Raw genomic sequence first — 19,612 nt, 5'->3', positions numbered from 1 at the left:
CAGACATACATCACATCCCATCCGGTATGGAAGTCTGTGCCTGTGATTTCTTTTCCCACCAGGCTGGGAATTCCTGGAAGGTACACAGCAACCATTGTGTATGGCCCTGGGTCTCTCATTGCATCGAGCACAATGACAGGAAGCAGAAGGCCTGGGTTTCGGTCCTGCTTCTGCCATTTAAAGCTTATGTGTGTTGCATCTTCTGTGAGAGGATTTGAAGCCTTCCAAAGGACACACCCCAATCTGACTATTGAAAAACCAAAGATGGTGGCAGATTTCTGTACACAGTTTATTCACAGGCTTCGTCTAGGAGGAGGTACTTGGTGGGTGGAAGGAGGAAGGTGGTCACCATTTCAGAGTGGGTGATGCTCAGGGCATGTAAAGAATTCTGGCTGAAGTTCCTCCGGGAAGCTGTCCTAAGGATGTACCAAGGCAGATGGAGACCCAGCAGCCTCTGCACAATCACCCTGCGAGGTAGGTACTAGCACCACTCCTGTTTTTACAAGGAGGGAAACAGCTCAGAGAGGGTGAGTGACCTGCCCAGGCTCCCAAGAGCTCATGGGCTCCTGCCCGTGAGCCATTTTAGGAAACACAGCACCCAGGAGGCTCAGGCTGGGGCTGCCAGAAGGCCAGGGACAGTCAGAGAAGGAGACCCCGGGCAGGCCCACCAGACCTGCTCCCAAGCCTTTCCCAGAAGCCTTTTGACTAAAGCACCTTCCTATCAGCTGAAAAAGCAAGCCGATGTCACCGTGGCAGAAGCATGACATGGACCCTTGCCCTGAAGACCTTTTTCTGGAGCTTGGGCCCCAGATAGCGCAGGGAGGATGCATTGCCAGGGCCAAGGCAGACTCTGGGGCGTGGGGCTCAGGACCTTCCAGGGGCCACGGAACTGAGGGGCACCACTGTACCCTTCAGGCAGAAAGACTCAGTTCAAGATGATCTGGTCCCTGACTCAAAGACCCCAAAGCCAGCTATGAACAGGGAATAACAGAGCTTGGGAAAAGATGCAGAGTAGGGGAAAAAATCTTCCGGCATGGCATGGAAGTCATGTCCGCCTGAGCCAAATTGCGTGCAAGGGTTCTGCGTGCGTGACCCTGGGGTGCAGCAAAATTTGCATCGGTCTTTCATTTTTCAACTCAAAAAAGGCTGAGAAGTTCAGATGTGAGGGAAGGGACCCAAAGCAAAGGTCTGCCAGCTACTGTCAAAGATTTGAGACCTTAGCATGGTAGCCCAGTCAGGCTCCCTCTGTTAGCCAGTCGTTATCAGCAACCGATGATTAATCTGGGAAAGGATTCTCCCTCTGATCCCTAGTGCCCCATTCAGAGTTCAGCATTTTTTTTTCAGTTTCGTTTTTATTTTTTCTCCAGTTTGATGGCTTAGTGCTTTCTCTTTGTTCTTCCCCAACTTGTTCACTGAAATCCTGGCTGGCAGGTCTGTCAGCAGAACTACAAAACCAGAAAGGCGACACAATTTTAGAGCTTTCCCTGTGTTACCCGAGGCAGCGGCTAGGGGCAGAGGGAAAGGACATGGAAAAGAAGGTAAGGGCTGGATTCATTCACAGACCAGCGTCCGAATCCAAGCTCCGCCATTACTAGCTGCGTGACTTCGAACAGATCACTCATCCTCAAATGGGATCATAATGCCAGCCAATGGGAGAAGGGTATCAGGTAATGAATGAATGGAAATCTGATGCCAGACATGTGGTGGGCCCTCCATTCATGGTCAAAATACCACTGTGATTATCACTAATCACTTGATTAGACTTTAGGCCCTCCCCATGGCAAGGGACACTGTCTGAAAATGGTGTCAGAAGCCATGGAGCTGCTCCCTCGAGTGGGCCCAGCCTCTCCAACGAATGGGGATAAGGGGGAGGAGCTGGTTTTGCAGCGGGCAGACTGTCCTTTGTCCAACAGAGACAGTGGCGAGGGCCATCGCTTAGTGAGCACTCGTTCTGCGATAGGCAGCGTTGGCATGTATTAACTCATGTCGTCCTGACCATTTCCCTGGGAGGTGGGCGCTGTGCCGCTCCCATTTTTCACCGGTAAAGAAGCAACTCAGGTTAAGTGATTTGCCTAAGCTCCCACAATGCTAGTAGGTAACAAACAGAACAATAAGAGTGGTGGTTGCCATGTGCCAGGAACGTATGTGCCCAAGGCTTTTATTATGGTCGTACAGGTTGTTCACCACACGAGACAGCCTGGCAAAGGGGCAGCGAGCTGGGGCTGAAACTCAGCCTCTGCTCTGTTTGCTGAGCTCTGCACCCTGGTGCAAGGCTGTGTCTGCCTGGAAGCAGGGGCACCTTTTCCTATTTTGACAAAGATAACATATGAGCTATCAAAGATCCTATTAATGCCCCATGGACATTATTTCCCTAGTCCCCAAAACACCTCTGTGAGCTAGATATAAACACCTCCACTTTAGAGAGGAGGAAATCCAGCCCGAGAGTGTTCAGTTCACTTAGCCTAGTCACTGTGAGTGATAAAACCAGGATTTGAACCTGATGCCGAAGCCCACGCTCTGAACCACTAGGCGGCCCTACTGGCCCTGTCCCTCAGTGCTCAGTGGACGAAGGGAAAACACATAGTCGCCTGGCTGTAGAAACTGAGCTGACCAGGACTTTGGAGCCTCGTCTCTCAGTGCTCCCAACTGTGTGTGACCTTCTGCTTGTTATGCATTTCGGTAGCTCAGTTTCCTCATCCAAAAGTGAGAGTAGTATGGTAAAGGAACACTTCTCACAGCTGTTTGCAATGTGTGCGTGCATATGTAATCGTCTTCACATCAGTCCTTGGAGAAAGGCATGGGCATCACCCTTTTGCTCAGGGAGGTGAGTATGAAGCTCAGGGTCACACAGTGAGTAGGGCTGAGTGGAGACTTGAAGCCAGGGCTTCCGCCTCCCAGCCTCATGCTCAGTCTGGGGCTCCTTGCTAAGTACCTTCGAATTTTGGAGTGCCCGCAGTCTGCCCAGTGGCCGACACCACGCAGAGCACAAGCAAGTCGGGTGGTCCTGGAAACTGACATTAATCACGTGACCATGTGGCAGGAAGGAGCACCCTGGAGGAGTTTTTGCTTGGTCCCCACCTCTGAAAACAAAACCTCTGTCTTCCGGGGAGCTGGGGCAGCCTAGTGTAATGTGAGCTTCTCCAGGGCTGCCTTGGGAAGGGAGGATGACTCCGTAGTGAGGGGTGGGGGTGGGGGGGTAGCCAGGTTCAGAGAAACAACATCTGTTAAAACACTTTGTAAAGAGGTGTGGTCCACAAGCAGAGCACTATTGTTTTTCCTCTGTGGGTGGGGGGTGGGGGTGGGGAACGACTGATTCCATCTGCGCTGAGAAGACAGTTTTGCCCATCCTCTGATAAAAGGAGGCTGCTGCTCCCATCCCAGCTGGGTGCCTTCCAACATGAAAACGTGCTCGTGCACTCTCTCCCTGCCTCACCATCACCAACCCGCCGCGATCTCTAGCTCTGCAGACCCACTCTGCACAGGCTGCTAAGCCCCCTGTGCACGAGGCCCCTTCTTGGCTGTGGGTACACTACTCCTTATGGGGGGCAGCATCTGTGGATGACGAGGTTGGGGGTAGGGAGACGGAGAAAGATACAGACCTTCCAGCGATTGCCACACTCATTGCATAAGACGAAGGTAGTCATGGGCTCATCAGCGCTCCGTGTCTGCACCTGAGACAGATCACGCATGAAGTCACTCCCCTGCCCCGGGACCTGCCATAGCTCCCACTGTCTGCAGGAGTAGGTCCAGCTCCCAGAGCTCGGCACTGGTATTTCCACCCCACTTTGGCATTCCCCTTTATCACTGAGCACTCTGTGATGGGTATTAAGGTGCATTTTCCTGTCCTCCTGCAGGCCCGTCAGCTCACTCTCAGTAGCTCACTGGCTGGCCTTTGTGCTTTCATTCTTGTTGAGCCTTCTGAACTGATCTCACTTCTCTTGCCTCAAGACTCATCTCCTACAGGAAGTGTTCCCCAGCTCTCCCCTGCACACGCCGTACTGGGTGAGCTGGAGGCACCCCCAGCGATCATGTAGTTCACTCAACCGTGACTGATGTCAGCTGGGAGTCTATGGGGTGGGAGGTAGCCCCCCAGCTAGTGAGTGAGCACAGCCAGAAGGACATGACTTAGCACAGCCTTGTCCCTGGAGAGCAATGACACCTGAGGAAGGATGACATCGGGGTTCCTCTGTGCAGAGAGGGGTTCCTTTGTGCACTGCCACAAACAGTGCACTTGTGGCAGGAGGGCAGGCGCAGGAAGCCCGCCCCTCCACAGGGCAGAGTCTTGGAGGAGAGCAGGAGCTTGCACAAACATCTCCGAATTCCTGAATCGGCTGAATCGGCGTTCTCTGGGGGATGATTCCTGAGTGGTGAGGCCACCTGGCCGGGTAGCCACAGGTCCCCACTGGCAGGGTGCTCTTGATACACCTTGCTTGCTGAGCAGGTGGGAGATTGAATCGACCATAGTCCAGGATGACTAGGTACCAATTAGAATCCAAGACCATTGGTGCCCCAAGGTCATAACGTGTGCCACCCAGAAACGGGTTTCTGGTGTTTAAACCAGAAAAGTGGCCTCCATAGCCTACATGGCTCCCCATACGGGGGCAGGGGGCTTCATGCTCAGGGCTCAGGGCTAAATTCCTCAGGCTTTACACAACGAGTTGGGTGTAATGCAGGCAGAAAGGTCCAGATCTAGATTTATTACTAGCTTTGCCACCAACCATATCTGCCATCTTGGACAAAGCTGCAAAGCTTGTCCCCTGTTGGGGCCTCGGTTTCCCTGAGTGTGAAGTGAGGGAGCTGAGTTGTAAGGTGCCACATTCCCTTCCAGCTGTTGGCGACTCTACAGTTCTGTGCCCGGTGAGTCTGGTCCCTCCTCGTCTTGCTTCAGGCCCAGCCAGAACACGCTGGCCAAGCCTCCCTCATGCAAATCTGGGTGACTGTACATGCAGAAGAACATTTTCTAGAAGCCACACTGGTGTGCAAGACTTGCCCTTTTCTCTGCAGCCTGGAGTGTTAACCCTTTCCCCCTCTGGCTCTTCCCAGCTCTCTCTGGTTCATCATCTCCATGGCCCTGTAGCTTCCTCCATCATGGGCCTCTCCCTTCTTCACCTCACCTGGTTATAGGTACAATTCTTCTTCTTGCATTTCTTGCACTGGAAGAGGTCAGTGGTGGTGCCGCCTGTTTTGGCCATCTGGTGCTCACGGATAGCCTCCTGGGTCATGGCATTCCTCAACTCCCGCAGCTCATCGCTGGCCATTTCCTGAAGAGAAACAAGTCTGCCATTCAGGGCCAGGGGGTCCTAGGGGTCCTGGCCCACATTTGGTTTCTAGACAGCCTGAACAGAGGAGGGGGGACATGTGCTGGACGGAGTACAAGGAGCTGGACGGAGGCCTGGACTCCTGGCCCTGCCCCAGCTGGGAAAAGGCTGGACCCAAAGAGTCTCCATTCTGCCTTTGGGCGGAAGGGCAAACCTTGGGGGTGTGGCTGGGCCGAGTGCAGAAGGGCGTGCACAGGAGAGCAAAAGGCAAACAGCTTCTGCTCTGGGTCGATACTCTTTCATATGTTTCCTCAGAGCTGGTGCTCACCCAGCCTGCCAGGGCCTCGGGCACCTGCCTGAACCCTCCTCTTGGAGCTGACTTGACTGGTGACCATCTGATCTCTGATGTTCTCCTTATCCTTCCAGTCCAGACATGACCGAGCTATGATCACTGTCCAGCCCATTCAGCCTTGTGGGAACCATGGTATCACTGTGACTTGCTGTTGCTGTCTCCACCCATGCAGCACCTAAAGCACCTGGGTTCACACCATGAACTGCTCACCTGTCAGTGTATCACAGAACATCTTTAAGTTCCTACAGAACAGACTCTCCTGTCTTGTGTCAAACACACTGCGGACACCCAGTGTCCTCATTATCCTGGTCCTTCCTTTCTTTATCCATCTCCCTTGCTGTCTGACTCCTCTTCTGCCTCTGCCAGAGGAGAGCGGAGAGGAGGACACTCAAACCAAACAGAGTTCAAGTTCAGGTTGGTTTGGGGGAAGGAGGATGGCAGAGGCTAATGCTAGAATGAGTGAGAATTTGGTAGTGGCTAAACATTTTCATTGTTGCTTTCAACCTTGACTCTTTAAAGATTTTATTTATTTTTAGACAGGGAAATGGAGGGAGAAAGAGAGGGTGGGAAATGTCAATGTGTGGTTGCCTCTTGTGCACCCCTACTGGGGACCTGGCCTGCAACCCAGGCATGTGCCCTGGGAATTGAACCAGGGACCCTTTGGTTTAGAGGCTGGCTCTCAGTTCATTGAGCCACACCAGCCAGGGTTACCCTAACTCTTTAAACTGAGAATGGAGTTGTCATGAAGGTCAAATAATTTTAGTGGCCACTAAATCTAATGCTGACCACTGCACGAGAACCACTGGCCTTCTTGATAAAATGCAGATTCCTAGGAATCTAAAACTTGAAGGGCAGGCCCAGGAATATGCATTTTTATTAGTGTCCCCAAGTTATTCTGGTTCATACAAATGTTTAAATCCTACTGTGTCGCCCTGGCTGGGTGGCTCAGTAGGTTGGAGCATCATCCCATACACCTAAAGGCTGGGGGTTCGATTCCCAGTCAGGGCACATACCTAGGTTGCAAGTTCGATCTCTGGTCAGGGTGTGTACGGAAGGCAACCGATCGATGTTTCTCTCTCCGTTCCCCTTTCTCTAAAGTCAATAATAAAAAATATCCTCGGGGGAGGATTAAAAAAAATAAATCCTACTGTGTTAAATCCAACAAATAGGCCCTAACCCATGACAGGATATACAGAAAAACAAGTCAAGCCAAAGCGATATAAGCAAAGGAGTTTCTAATCTGGGGAGATTATAACCTGACTTTAATCTGGGGAGGTTCCCCAGAGCATAATGCATTTGTTCAATCAGAATCCACCGGAGGCCAATTTATTGAGTGTCTTTAACTGCATTGGTGTGCCAGTAAACCAGTTTTGACTGCAGGGGTGGCTGATCTGTAGTGTTCACCAATTTCCGTGGTGTAAATATTCCCACCACAGCCAATCTCCAGCTACTAATGCGATGTGACTCAGCGCAGAGTTGGGAATAGCTGCACACAGGCATCCTACTGAGCTGCAGGAGCTGGTTCCCCCGCACACACTGCCTCTAAGCCCTCAGGATTCAGATAAGCTTTGGTTCCTGTCCCCAGGTAATGCTAATCTGGTGGAGTAGCCACGCATTTGCACAAGATAGCAAGAGAGCCTAGGAAGTACTGAAACAAAGGCATATAGAGTGCTGGAAAGCACCTGCCCACCCTGGGGTGGGAGCTAACTGCTTGGGAACAGGGTAGGCTCATTACAGAGCTTGACACCTTACCCAGTCTTGATAGATACACAGGATTTGTGTGTGTGTGTGTGTGGGGGGGGTGGCATATTCTAGACATAGAGAATAGTCCATGCAAAAGATCAGAGGACAAGAATGACATGTTTGCGGAAGGGCGTTTGGAATGGCCTCAGGATGAGGAGTACAGGAGACAGGGCTGGGAATCCAATACGAAAAGACAGTCTTCTGTGCCCCCTAAGAAATAAAAACAAGCCCTGGCTGGTGTGGCTCAGTGGATTGAGCACCAGCCTGAAAACCAAAGGGTTGCCGGTTTGATTCCTGGTCAGGGAACATGGGTCGTGGGCCAGGTCCCCAGCTAGGGGCGTGCAAGAGGCAACTGATTGATGTATCTCTCACACATTAATGTTTCTCTCCCTCTCTTTCTCCCCCCATTCCCCTCTCTCCAAAAGTAAATAAAATCTTTAAAAAAAAAGAAAAAGAAATAAAAACAGGAGAAAAATGTGTCTGCTCACTAACCCATTTACCTACCTCTGCCCTGACTCATTTACAAGGAGGCAGCACCAAAGACACATGGAGTAAGTACAATAACGTATAAAGTAAGAAAGAAAAACGAGGGAAAGGAAGGTAGGAGAAGGACCCCAAGGGTGAACTCCGTAAATATTTGCTGCGCACTCATGATGTGCCGGGCACTGGTCTCAGTGCCAGGTGAGCAGTGAGCAGCCAGTACACTGCTCAGCAGTTCCCATGGACATCTCAGAATCTATGCCAGTCTTTGATGTGTCTGGGTAGGGAGGAGAAGACGGAAAGGAGGAGGGAATCTTGTGGATAAGGAAAGAGATGCCGAAAGGGAGTTAGGGAGACACAGGGACGCACGGAAGGATGTCTGTCTGTATGGGCATCACTGTCTCAGGCTCTCCCTAATGGAAGCACACTGCCCTCTAAGCCACAGAACAAACAGCGAGCAGCCCAGCTCCATGCAGTTATTTTTCTTATTGGAGCAAAAATGGTCCTATATTTCTTGTAGAAACTTCCTGTCTGGAGCAAAAGATGACCCCAGGAGGAAGATCTTGGCATCCATGTTGTCTGGGTTGCTGGTGGTGAGGCGGGGGTCCTTGGCAGCTGGCCCTGGCAGCGCCTTGTCTGCGGCCTGCTAGATTCCTGGCTCACTGCCCTTGGCCTGGTCAGCCTCGTTTTGGGCTTGGGTTGATGGCCTGATTCTCTTGCCCTGTTTTAGTGAACAGTCCTTGGGTGGGGCCTGACTTCATCCATGTGTCTGGCTTGGCCAGTTGCTTTGCTGGGACTTCTGGGGCCTGTCTTTGTTCTAATCCAGACACTTAGCTCTGTTCTGACCTCCAGCTTCTGGGAACTTGCAGGGTTTGGCTCAAACCTGTGCCAAGCCTTGCTCCTGGTTCTCCTGGGCTTGCTTTCCCAACATGGCTCTGGGACTGCCTGTAAGACAGTCTCTTGACAGGATTCCCACAACACACACACGAAGAGAAGCAGAAGGACCCAGAGCCACAGAGCAGGGCACAGAGAGAAATAGGCACAAGGCTGGGCTGCCATAAAAGTCACAGCTCACCTCGCAGGGAAGGAGCAGACACTGTAAAGCCAAGTTGCGATTTGTAACTCTGGGCATATATTGCTATTTGCCTAAAAAGATCAGATATTTCAAATCAAGCAGAACTAGAACCCTGGTCTACTTCGGCCAAGTTCCCCACTTTATTCTAAAGCCAAGGGTATTGTCTTCCTTATTTTGGGTATTTGAGGAAGTCAGTGAACCCTCTCCTCAGAAAAAGGTACATACACACTACATAACACGCCCCCCCACATTTACATATGCCCCGCACAGACTAACACACACCAGATACACAGACTAAACACACACGTCACACACTACACACATCACGCACGCCGCACAGAGGCCCACTCTGGCCAACAGTTTTTAGAGGCTCGCCAGACGCACTAGCACAGCCAGACTCCAGGATGTCACGCATTTCCCCTCCCTCCTCTGGGCGCCTTCCTTTCAGCGCAGGAGCGCCCTCTCCAGGTGCCTGTGGGAAATCCCTCAGTAATTTCCGGCAGCAAAGAGCTGCTCATACCTGAGGGTGTGCACAAGGTCTTTCCGAGATGTGGACTCTGAAAGAAACAGCTCTGGGTTCCCATCCTCATCTGTCACTGATGAGTTGTTTGGCCTCAGTTTTCTCATCCATAAAATGGGGATAATATTTCCTCTTTCACAGCATCGTGCTGAGGGTTACATGAAATGGTTGGTGAATGGAGCACTCCTGCCCTTGGACTGTGCTCCATGGAGATGGGGACCCATGTTCTGGCTTGGGCCCGGGCTGGGTCATGGGACAGAGGACTGAACGAGGCAGAGGAGGGAGGCAGATAACAAGGCAGCGGAGAGAGGTCACTCTGAGGCCTGACAGCCTGCCTCCTGGCCGGAGTATTTTCTAGCTGTGTGTGTAGGCAAATCACTGAACTCCTCTGAGCCTCGCCTCCTCATCTGCGAGACGGGGAGAATAAACATTTCTATCTCAGCTGGTGTGAAGACAGAAGTGGCCAGTGTGTCTAAAGTGCTAGCACAGTGCCTAATATGCATTAGGCATGTCCACCATCCTGATGGTCCAGAAGCCTTGAGAGACACGGAGCGGGAGAGGGTCTGAGTGTAAGCGCCCCCGGCTCTCCTCTGTGGAATCACAAGCCCTTGCCTCTGAGACTTGGACAGAGCTGGAGGGGCCTGGCCCCCCACCCCCACTGTGCAGAGGCCCGGCCCGGCCCTCACCTCTGCTGTCATCTTGGCAATGAGGCTGGTGGAGATGGCTCCACTGAGCACGTTCCGCCTCAGGCCAGGGTTCCTGGGGTCCTTGAGGTTGCTAATGCGGCTGCGCACGCGGTTCCGGTACTTCATGTCTGTGCTCTTGAGCTCCTGGTAGATATGTGACACGGTCAAGGGCCAGCCAGCCAGTCGCCGAGGGGTACAGGAAAACGGGGAGCCTTTCCCTGAAGAGAGGAGACTCGGGGCCCACTCTGCCTCTCCCTGGACTTGTACGGAGGTCAGGCACTTCTGTGACATTTGAAGGGACTTCAGTTGGGCATATGGGGTCAGTCACATATCAGAGACAGGAAACAGCCTCCATGTAAGTTAAGATCATAGCAAGCACTGTGGTGTCCGGGACTCCGGGAATGGGCACCCCGAGTTTGTCTGAGCCTCCTGTATGACCTCAGGTGAGCTACATGACCTCTCTGTGCCCCCGTTTGCTGATTTCTGATACACAGGGCGGTTACGAGGATTCAGTGCGTTAAGCTGCATGACCACCTGGCATGGTGTCTGGGTCACATCAAAGGCTCAGCATTTGGGGGCTGTTAAGATGATGATGATGATGAAGATCACCTCTAGTTACCGGAAGGTTGTGGGTCCAGCTGGCAGAGAAACACGAGGTTAGGAACAAAGAAATCGCGGGGCTGCGTTGCATCTGGTGCTCCCGGTTCTCTGGTAGCGCCCGGCACCATTCCCTGGAACCTACTTTGGGAATTGCCGGTCAGAGTTATGTCTCTCTTTAAGAGATGAGGAAGCTGAGGCTTAGGAAGGGTGCAGGCGGTTGCGCAAGGTCACGGGGCAAATTCCCAGCAGACACAGGGCTGGAAGCCAGATCCCTCCTAATGGTAACGCTCTCTCCACTCACCCAGCAGGAAGTTGCCCTGGGCCAAGGCCCACGGTGACCTCTGTCCAGATGCTGCATCCCAGACGGGCCTCCCACCCCCTTCTCTGGAAGAGCTCAGGGAACACAGCGCGTTTCTCCGTCTCCCAAGCCAAGGGGAGTCAGGAAGATGAAGCCTTTGCTGGGAAATACCACACACGAGAGTGACTGCAGGGAATGCGGACAAATGGAAACAGCTGACTTGCTTGAAGTGGTGGGAGGAAGGTGGTATAATTTCTGTTTTTGTTGTTTTAATGTTGTTTGCACAATAAAAATGTAAAAAGAAAGAATATGCCATAATGCATTTGAAAGCCAAAACGTTTGTTTAAAAATCTGTGCTTGGGATACCTGGAGGTGTGTGTCTGCTCACGTGGGGCCCGGAGGGCTGGCAATATCTCTCTCTGTTTCCTGAGATCACGGGGGAGGCAGAGCGCAGGCCAGCAAGTCACTGATCCCTTCAAGGAGCACACGTGAGCCCCACAGCTGCCATGTGAGTCCAGGGTCGCTCCGAAGAGACAGGGCTTTTTTGGGAGACGAACATTCAAGCCCTCAAACCTGACCTCCCACCATCTAAGAACAAAGGGCTAAAGAGTAGACACAGATCTGCTTTCTTTTCCTTTGGGAGAAGGACATTCAGTGGAGAGAGAAAACAAAGAGGGAAGGCCGGGAGCGGAACCATGGACTGGATCACCTTTGTTTCCAACTGGGCTACAAGGTGGAAAGGACCTGCTTGGAGGGACAAGTGCCAGAGAAAACGAAGAGGAAGCTCGTGCTCAGTGTTCTGCATTAGTCAGAAATCATGACAATGTATTTGGTGAGGTACTGGGTAGCTCAGGACATGCTGGTTAGTAACTGAATGATGGCGGAGAGAAAATCCCAGACGATGTGTTAGAGGGTATCAGCGTGGGCCTCAGGCAGGAGATGGAAGCAGGCCCCTGCCCCACTCCACCCCCAGCTGAGCTCCATGGCTGCAGCCTAGAGTGAGGCCTCAAAAGAGTCACTCACACTTCAGCATGACACTCAGATGCCCCCTCTCCTGGGATTCTGTCCCCTCCCTCCACGCAGCCTTGACACCCAACACTGTTCTGGTGAAAGAAATTCCAGTGTTCACCCCGTGGGGTGCGGTGCTGAGGAAGTTTTTACTCCAAGCCAGGAATCTTTTGGTGCAATGGGCCCACGTCACACAGGTGGTCGCCTCCCCTGCCCACAGTGGCCCTTTTCAGAGAGCGAGAGAATGGAAAATATGAAAAGCCCAGGATATGGAATCCAAAGACCAAGGTTTTCAGTCCAGCTCTGAAACCAGCAGTTCCCGAGCCTCAGCTTCCTCATCTGTGATGTGGGAACAGCAGTCCCGGCCTCTCAGAGGCTGTCGTGAGAACGAACAGAGGTAGGAAGTGTGTCCGTTGCCCATCACAGTGCTTGGTACATACCGGGGAGTAAAAAGTGGGAGCTGCCATCTTCACACCTTGGAAGAGGGGGAAGGCTGAGCAGCAGAAATGCTGTCCTCTCTGTCCACTTGATGTCACAAACTACACAGACAGGCACGTTGACACAGCCTGTCTGGCACAGCCGCTGAGCCTTCAGGATCCGGAATCACACTTTCTGGGTTCCAGTCTTGGCTATGCCACTACTATTTGCCGCGTGAGCTTTGGCAAGTGCCTTCACCTCTCTGAGCCTCAGTAACCTCACCAGCAAAATTAACGAGGAAACTTGCCTCGTGGATTGTTCTCAACACTGAGTGAGGTACACTGTTCATAACAGCCTAGCATGAGGCCAGCAGGTGCAAGACAATAAATGTTCACTGGAATTACGAACTCTAGTTCAGGGACAGAGTAGGTGGCTGGTCCTAGAGCCCTTTCCCTCCCTGTCCAGTGTCCTGGGTCCCCTGCACTTGGGAGACCTGCTGCTGGACAGTCCAGGCACCCAGAGCCTGGGCAAAACTCAAGGATATGATCTTCGATTTCTGATGCCATCTTGTCACAGTTGACTCCATAGACCTTGTAATCATCTGAAAGAGATTCCAAAACATGGGCATCAGCCAGACATGACCTTGGCAGTGAAGCCTGCTTGTGCCGGGGACCGTGGCATCCTGTGCCACCCCCACGGCCCTGAGAACGACCACATCTCATCGGCCCTTGGGGAGCCTTCCCTCCCCCTTCTCCAGCCCAGGCCCTCTCACCATCTGCCTTCAAGGCCGCCGAGAGCATCTCCACACACTTGTCCCGGACAGAGTCCCCTGTGAGATAGCAGGGTGCCAGGAGGCAGACGGAGGGGGCAAAGGTGGGGCTCGAGGGGCTGCCGGGTGTTCTGGGGGAGGTCTCTGCTTTCGATGTGCTGCTGTTTGATCTGAGGAGGACAATCCATAATTGACATTCTGACATTAAGCAAGTAAAGCATTTACTGAGCAATGATTCCCTGTAACCCTCATGGCGGCCCTATGAGGTAGGGACTATTTTAGGTGCTTGAGATGGATCATCTCATTCAACCCTCACAACCACCCCATGAGGTTGATACTATTCTTGTCTCCATTTTAGAGTCCCATTTAAGTGCATTTTAGAGAGGATGCATTTTAAATACAGGTCACACATCTGGAAACCAGGAGCACCCCCATTAAAGCCCAGGCAAGTGGACTCTGGGACCCACGCTGTGCTCTACTGGGTAGAGAACAGTGTGACCACGCCCAAACCCCGGCCACTAGGCCCTGTGCGAGCTGCTCTCTGTCTCCCTCTCTGCTCTCACTGAATCCTTCCTTCACTCATTCACTAAATATTTATTAGGCACCTATTCTCAGGGGCTGTGCTAAGAACACGGGACAAAGCAGAGACAAGTCAGAAAAGCTCCCCCCACCCCCAAGGAGCCGACAGTCTAGAGAATTGTGACTGTGCCACCATTGAAGAGGGCTGGCTTCTTCCACGTGCCAGGCACCGTGCCAGCCGCTGGAGGAGCACTTTCCGATGTAACCGTCCCGGCAGTCCCAGGAGGTACGTCCTGTCACCAGCCCCACTTGCAGATGAGGGAGGCAAACCTGGAGAGTCACCCCACGGAGGTTTGAACGCAGGCCTGTATGATTCCAGTCCTTACCATCTTAACTCCTATGAGACACTGCCTAAGAATGGTACCATTTTGGCTTTGGCTTACAAAGCCACAAATAAATATACATACATATACATATATGTGCATATGTGCACAGATGATTGTAAAGATAACTGTGTGTCTTTGTCTGCCTGGGTTGCTATGATAAACACTGGGCTGGGGGTGGGGGGGGGAGCTTAAACAATTGAAATGAGCCCTGGCTGGTGTGGCTCAGTGTACTGAGCGCAGGCCTGCAAACCAAAGGGTCGCTGGTTCAATTTCCAGTCAGGACACATGCCTGGGTTGCAGGCCAGGTCCCCAGTTGGGGGCGTGCAAGAGGCAACTGCACACTGGTGTTTCTCTCCCTCTATTTCTCCCTCTATTCCCCTCTCTTTAAAAATAAATAAATAAAATCTTAGAAAAAAAACAGCAACGGAAATGTGCTTCTCACAGTTTCAGAGACAGGTCAGGTGTCAGTCAGTTTGGTCTCACGTGAGGGCTCCTTCCCAGGTCACAGATGGCCACCCTCTCACCCTAGCCTCACAGGCGGGGAGAGAGCCATGGAGCGCTCAGGTGTCTCCTCCTCTGAGGACACTGTTCCTATTGGATCAAGTTTCACCCATGTGACCTCTTTTAACCATAATTACCTCCATAAAGGACTTAGTTCCCAATTCAGTCACACGGGGGCTTCGACATATGGATTTGGGGAGGGAGGGGTCAGTAACATTCATACTGTAACACCGTATTAACAGCACTTATCTCTCTGAGGTGGCATTATAGGGTATTTTCATTTTCTTCTTTTGCTTATACATATTTCCTAAGTCTTCTACAAAAAAACATATCTACTCTTGTAATGAGAAACACTTTTTTTTTTTATGAGCGTAAAAAAATATGTGTGTTGCTGGCTCCGACAGGCTTCCTGCCTTCCTGCTGTCAAGGAGCTGCCGGCAAAAGATGGAAGGCACCCAACTGTCTGCTGGTGGGTGAATGGGTAAACAAAATGTGGTATTTACCTGCAGTAGATTACTATTCAACCCCAAAAAGGAATGAAATTCTGAAACATGCTACCGCACGATGACCTTTGAAGGTATCATGCTAAGTGAAATAAGCAAGCTAGGGAAGGGCCGATAGTGCATAATTCCATTTACGTGAAGTAGCTGGAAGTCAAATTCCTAGGGACAGAAAGCAGAATGCTGGTTGCCAGGAGCAGAGGGAGGGGGTTTGGGGAGTGGAGGTTTAATGGGGACAGAGTTTCGGTTGGGATGATGGAAGAGCTCTGGGAATGCACGGGCAATACCAAGGGGCTCGGGGCAGCTGGAGCGTGAGGGTACGGAACTGGAGGACAGGATTCGGCCAAACTCTTGGACTCGTTGGGATGGTAACAACAAAGCCACTATTCACTGCCTGTTGCTCTTTACTTCTCTCTGCAGGCGGAAGAGCCACCAGTAGCCAGCCCCACTTCACAGCTAAGAGGAGGGAGTGGTAGCCATACAGTTCCCTCCCTTTCAGAGCCAAGTAGGCACCACTCTTGGGAGGGGCAGGCAGGCAACGTGTCTCTGCCTTCCCCTCTGGGCTCTTCAGTAACCCGTCAGGATCTGCGAGCCAGCCCTCACGCCTCCTAGGAGACACTGAGTCATCAGAGTTGAAGAAATTAGGGACCCCTCCTCCCTCCATCCAGGGTCTGACCACACTGAACCCTTGTGGAAGGTCCCAAAGGACGGCTGTGTTTCCTACCTCCAGGGGGCGCCATTCACATTGTCACCTGGGTACCTCTTGGAGTTGCACAGGGCACAGCTGGGGCAGCTGCACCAGGCAGCCCTGGAGCTATGGATGCACTTCTTCCCTCCAGGAAGACGATGCTGGGCTTCTGAAAAGTCAGACCCAAAGAGCTGTGTCTGACAGTGAGGCTGCCTGGACTGGGGGCAGCTCAGGCTTCCCTGTGTTAAAAATCTGGGGTTCCGACAAAATCCCACCCAACATTCCGTGGAGCACTTTTCACTGTGAATTCTACCGGTGACTTTTCATCTCCCAGACCTTGCTTTTTGGCTTGACCTTGGATCCCCTCTGTCACTACAGATGCCCTTGGGCCACGGGGACTGATGTGTCCTCTGGAGCCTTGAGGTCCCTCCAAGGTGTCTCTCTGCTGCCCTAGGAGTGGGGTGGGCTGGGGAGGGAAGGTTCTGCTCTTAAAAGGTTTACATTTCGAATTCCCAAAAATTTTGTCCAAAGGGACTTCTAGCTTCTCTCTCTCTTCTCTCTCTCTCTCTCATATATATATATATATATTTAAGTGCTATTTGAACCTTACTGTACTATTCTGAGACTAAATTATCCTGGACTCTACCCAACCCTCCCTGACAACTGGGTGGCCTGGCAGCAGGGCACAGGGATGGGGGGGCTGTGATCTGACCAGCTCTCCCCTGGAGTCAGATTTCAGTAGGAGAGGAAGGTGTGGGTGAGGGAAGGCTGGGAAGGGCATAAACTGGAGAGTCCAGGGGCTGCCTGCACCCAACCCTGGTCCCGGCCACTGGGCTCTCCCCTGCACAGCCACAAGAGTCCCGAAACCGGTCTCCCTGCATCCTCTTGCCTCCCCTGCAATCTATTTGCTGTACAACAGCTTGGCAGGGGCGAGAGGGCTTTCAAAAACTCCCAACGAGTCCCCGCATTCCCCTGCTTTTGACATTCTAACAGCTTCCACTTATTTTCAGCATAAAGTCAAACTCTTCACCGAGGCTCGCCAGCCCCTCCACATCCGGCCCCTGACATGATCTCCTGCCCCTCCCCCCTCACTGTTCACTGAGGCCCCCACCACCCTCCTGCTTTCTGTTCCTTGAGCACATCTGTCCCCCCACCACAGTGCCTTTGCACAGCTGGCACCTCTTCCCAGAAAGCTCTTCCTCCTCCGGATCCTCCTATGACTGGTTCCTTCCCACAAGTCAGACCCAAATACCACCTCTGCAGGGAGGCCTTCCCTGGCCATGCCAGCCAAGCAGACTGTCCCTGCCCTGTAACTCGCTAGCACATGACCTAATTTCTTGCATTCACGGCACTTAACCAAGTCTATTATTAACTTGTTTATGTGTTTGTAAATATTGTCTGCCTCCACTGCAGATTACAAGTTCCACAGTATAGGGACCCCATTGGCTGGTTCACCACTGTCTTCCAGCAGCTGTAACAGTGCTCTTGGCAGGTACTTGATGAACCTTTGCTGATGACTGAATACAGAACGGGCTGAGGGGGCTGGCCACAGAGAGGTGCAAGGGACATCCCAGGGGTCTAGCCAGAGATGAGCTAGGTCAGGGACAGGTCCTCTTTGGAAGGCCAGTGACTTTAGAGAAGGATCTCTCTCTGAGCCAGTGTCTGTCACCTTAAATGAGCGAAGCCAGCTCATCTCCTGCAACTGAGATGGAGCTGCAGATTCTCCCTGGGGCTAACCCGTTGCTGTCCTGCGAGGCCCACACCACATCCTCAATATCTGGGACTCAGCAGTAGGGAACCACCAGGGGGAGCCTGAGGGTGCTGCTTGGACAAAGGCATAATAGCAAACAACAATAGTAGCCTGTCATTTAAGAAATGCCTACAAATGCTGTGGTATATTTATTAAGAACACAGGCTCCAAAGCCAAGTTCTCAGGTTCAAGGCCTGACATCACCACTTTGTAGTTATGTGGCCTAGGGTGAATACCTTCCCTTCTAGGTGCCTCAGTTTTCTCACATGGCAGGTGGGGATAACAATAGTACCCATTTAAAACTGTTGTTAAGAGAATTAAAGCACCTAAGAGAGAGGATGAACCATTAGGCAATTTATATAGGTTGCCTACTAAGTATTATGTACTTATTAGCACCTACATGGGTTGGGAACAGTGCTAAACATTTCTTTTTTTTTTAGATTTTATTTATTTATCTTTAGAGGGGAAGGGAAGGAGAGAGGGAGAGAAACATCAATGTATGGTTGCCTTTCATGCGTCCCCTGCTGGGAATTGGCCTGCAGGGAACTGGCCTGCAACCCAGGCATGTGCCCTGACTGAGAATCGAACCGTGATCGTCTGAGTCGCAGGCCCGCGCTCAATCCACTGAGCTACACCAGCCAGGGCTAGTGCTAAACATTTCATTACCTCATTTGATCCTCACCGTATCCTCGAAAGGGGGTCATAATTATCCCCATTTTAAAGGCCATTGGACTGAGACTCAGAGAGCTGACTGACTTGTCCAAGGTCATCCAACTAGCAAATGGAAGGGTCAGACTGCAAATCTAGGTCTGCCTGCCTTCTGAGTTTTTTTCAACACATCTCACTGTGGCTCTAAAAGGCAGAGTTTTCCAGACTTCCCTTACCTGGGAGAGGGTAGGCTGCTTGTTGTGTTTTCTCCCACCATCCTGGCAGGCACCCCTCCCTTCACCCCGGGCCCCCAGGGCCCCCACGGCCCCTTCTTGGCTAGGAGCTGACTGGTAGGCTGGAATTGGTTCCTAAATTCCAGGCAGCCACGCTCATTTTGCTTTCAATGCAGAGAACCGGGAACTGAGTCAAATTGCAGAAAGGGCATCACTGGTGGGGGTGGAGGCGGGGGGCTGGATTGATCACAGCCTCCCTCTGCTTCCAGGCTGCATCCGCGTCAGCACCAGCCTGAGCCGGTTTGATACCACTAAGCGCTTAGAAAATCCTCCAGCCCCAGGTCAGAGTAGAGGCACCAGGAGGCAAGACTTGCTACTCGTGCGCGCCACCTCGAGGGCACTTCCGTTACTGCACTGCCAAGCACGTGTACCGCTCAGGTGAAAACAAGTCAACCAACTGCCTTCCACGGCTGGCTGGGTCCTACTGCCCTGAAAAAGGGCCACCTTCTTCCCGGACACAGTGGTGCCCTTCGTGGTCTGTACCCTGGTACTCCAGATGCAGTTCCCAGAGTGCCATGCTCACTCACACTGCCACACCTTTGCATGTGCCGCTCCCTCTGCCCTCTCTTAGCTTGTCTGCCAGGCAAACTCCTATTCATTCGTCTCTCAATCTTCCACGAAGATGGAAAACTCTCTCTTCCATGAAGTCTCTCTGACTTCTCAAATCATAATGAAATACTCTTCTGACGTTCCCACTGTGTGTTATACCTCCAAAACCCAAGTATCTTGGTGTCTGCCTCTGCACTGGTGATTAGCTCTATGAAGACAGAAATGAAGAGTTTGAACCTTGGCCTGGCCTGAGAGGTTGCAAACAGGAGGGCTACAAATATGTTTTGTTTGCCCTACTGTGTCTTAGAAAAGGTGAGTACGCTGCCAACGTTTGAAGTTGGGAGCCTCATCTAAAAATCTGGTTTCCCCTAAAGAGCGGGAAGACATGGAGCATGGGGCCTGCATTTCCACGAAGCAACAACCGTCTGGGGCTAGCCAGTGGGTGCCCCCAACCTGCAGGCACCCGACTCTCCATTTTTCCATGGCCCCCAAAAGTCACTCACGGTGTGCACATGCTCTTGGCCCCTGGGGGGTTGTTTGCAAAGAATGTGTCCATCAGATAGATGAATGGG

General features: G+C 52.1%; 1 protein-coding gene across 1 annotated transcript in view; it reads right to left on the bottom strand.

The window, feature by feature from the left end:
* Nucleotides 1-270: 270 nt before the first annotated feature.
* The window catches only part of TCEA3 (transcription elongation factor A3), a 34,739-nt gene continuing 15,397 nt past the window's right edge, over nucleotides 271-19,612 (bottom strand). The window contains exons 6-11 of the mRNA XM_037032844.1: nucleotides 13,210-13,376; nucleotides 12,982-13,038; nucleotides 10,115-10,269; nucleotides 5,115-5,261; nucleotides 3,600-3,671; nucleotides 271-1,445 (exon numbers count right to left, since the gene is read on the bottom strand). Of these exons, the coding sequence (XP_036888739.1) occupies nucleotides 1,437-1,445; nucleotides 3,600-3,671; nucleotides 5,115-5,261; nucleotides 10,115-10,269; nucleotides 12,982-13,038; nucleotides 13,210-13,376 (607 nt within the window). The 3' untranslated portion in view covers nucleotides 271-1,436. The remainder of the gene's footprint in view (nucleotides 1,446-3,599; nucleotides 3,672-5,114; nucleotides 5,262-10,114; nucleotides 10,270-12,981; nucleotides 13,039-13,209; nucleotides 13,377-19,612) is intronic.

This window comes from Sturnira hondurensis, unplaced genomic scaffold (genome assembly GCF_014824575.4).
Source record: "Sturnira hondurensis isolate 20B ecotype Veracruz unplaced genomic scaffold, ASM1482457v3 Scaffold0021555, whole genome shotgun sequence".
NCBI lineage: Eukaryota > Metazoa > Chordata > Mammalia > Chiroptera > Phyllostomidae > Sturnira > Sturnira hondurensis.
This window is presented reverse-complemented; position numbering and strand designations above follow the sequence as displayed.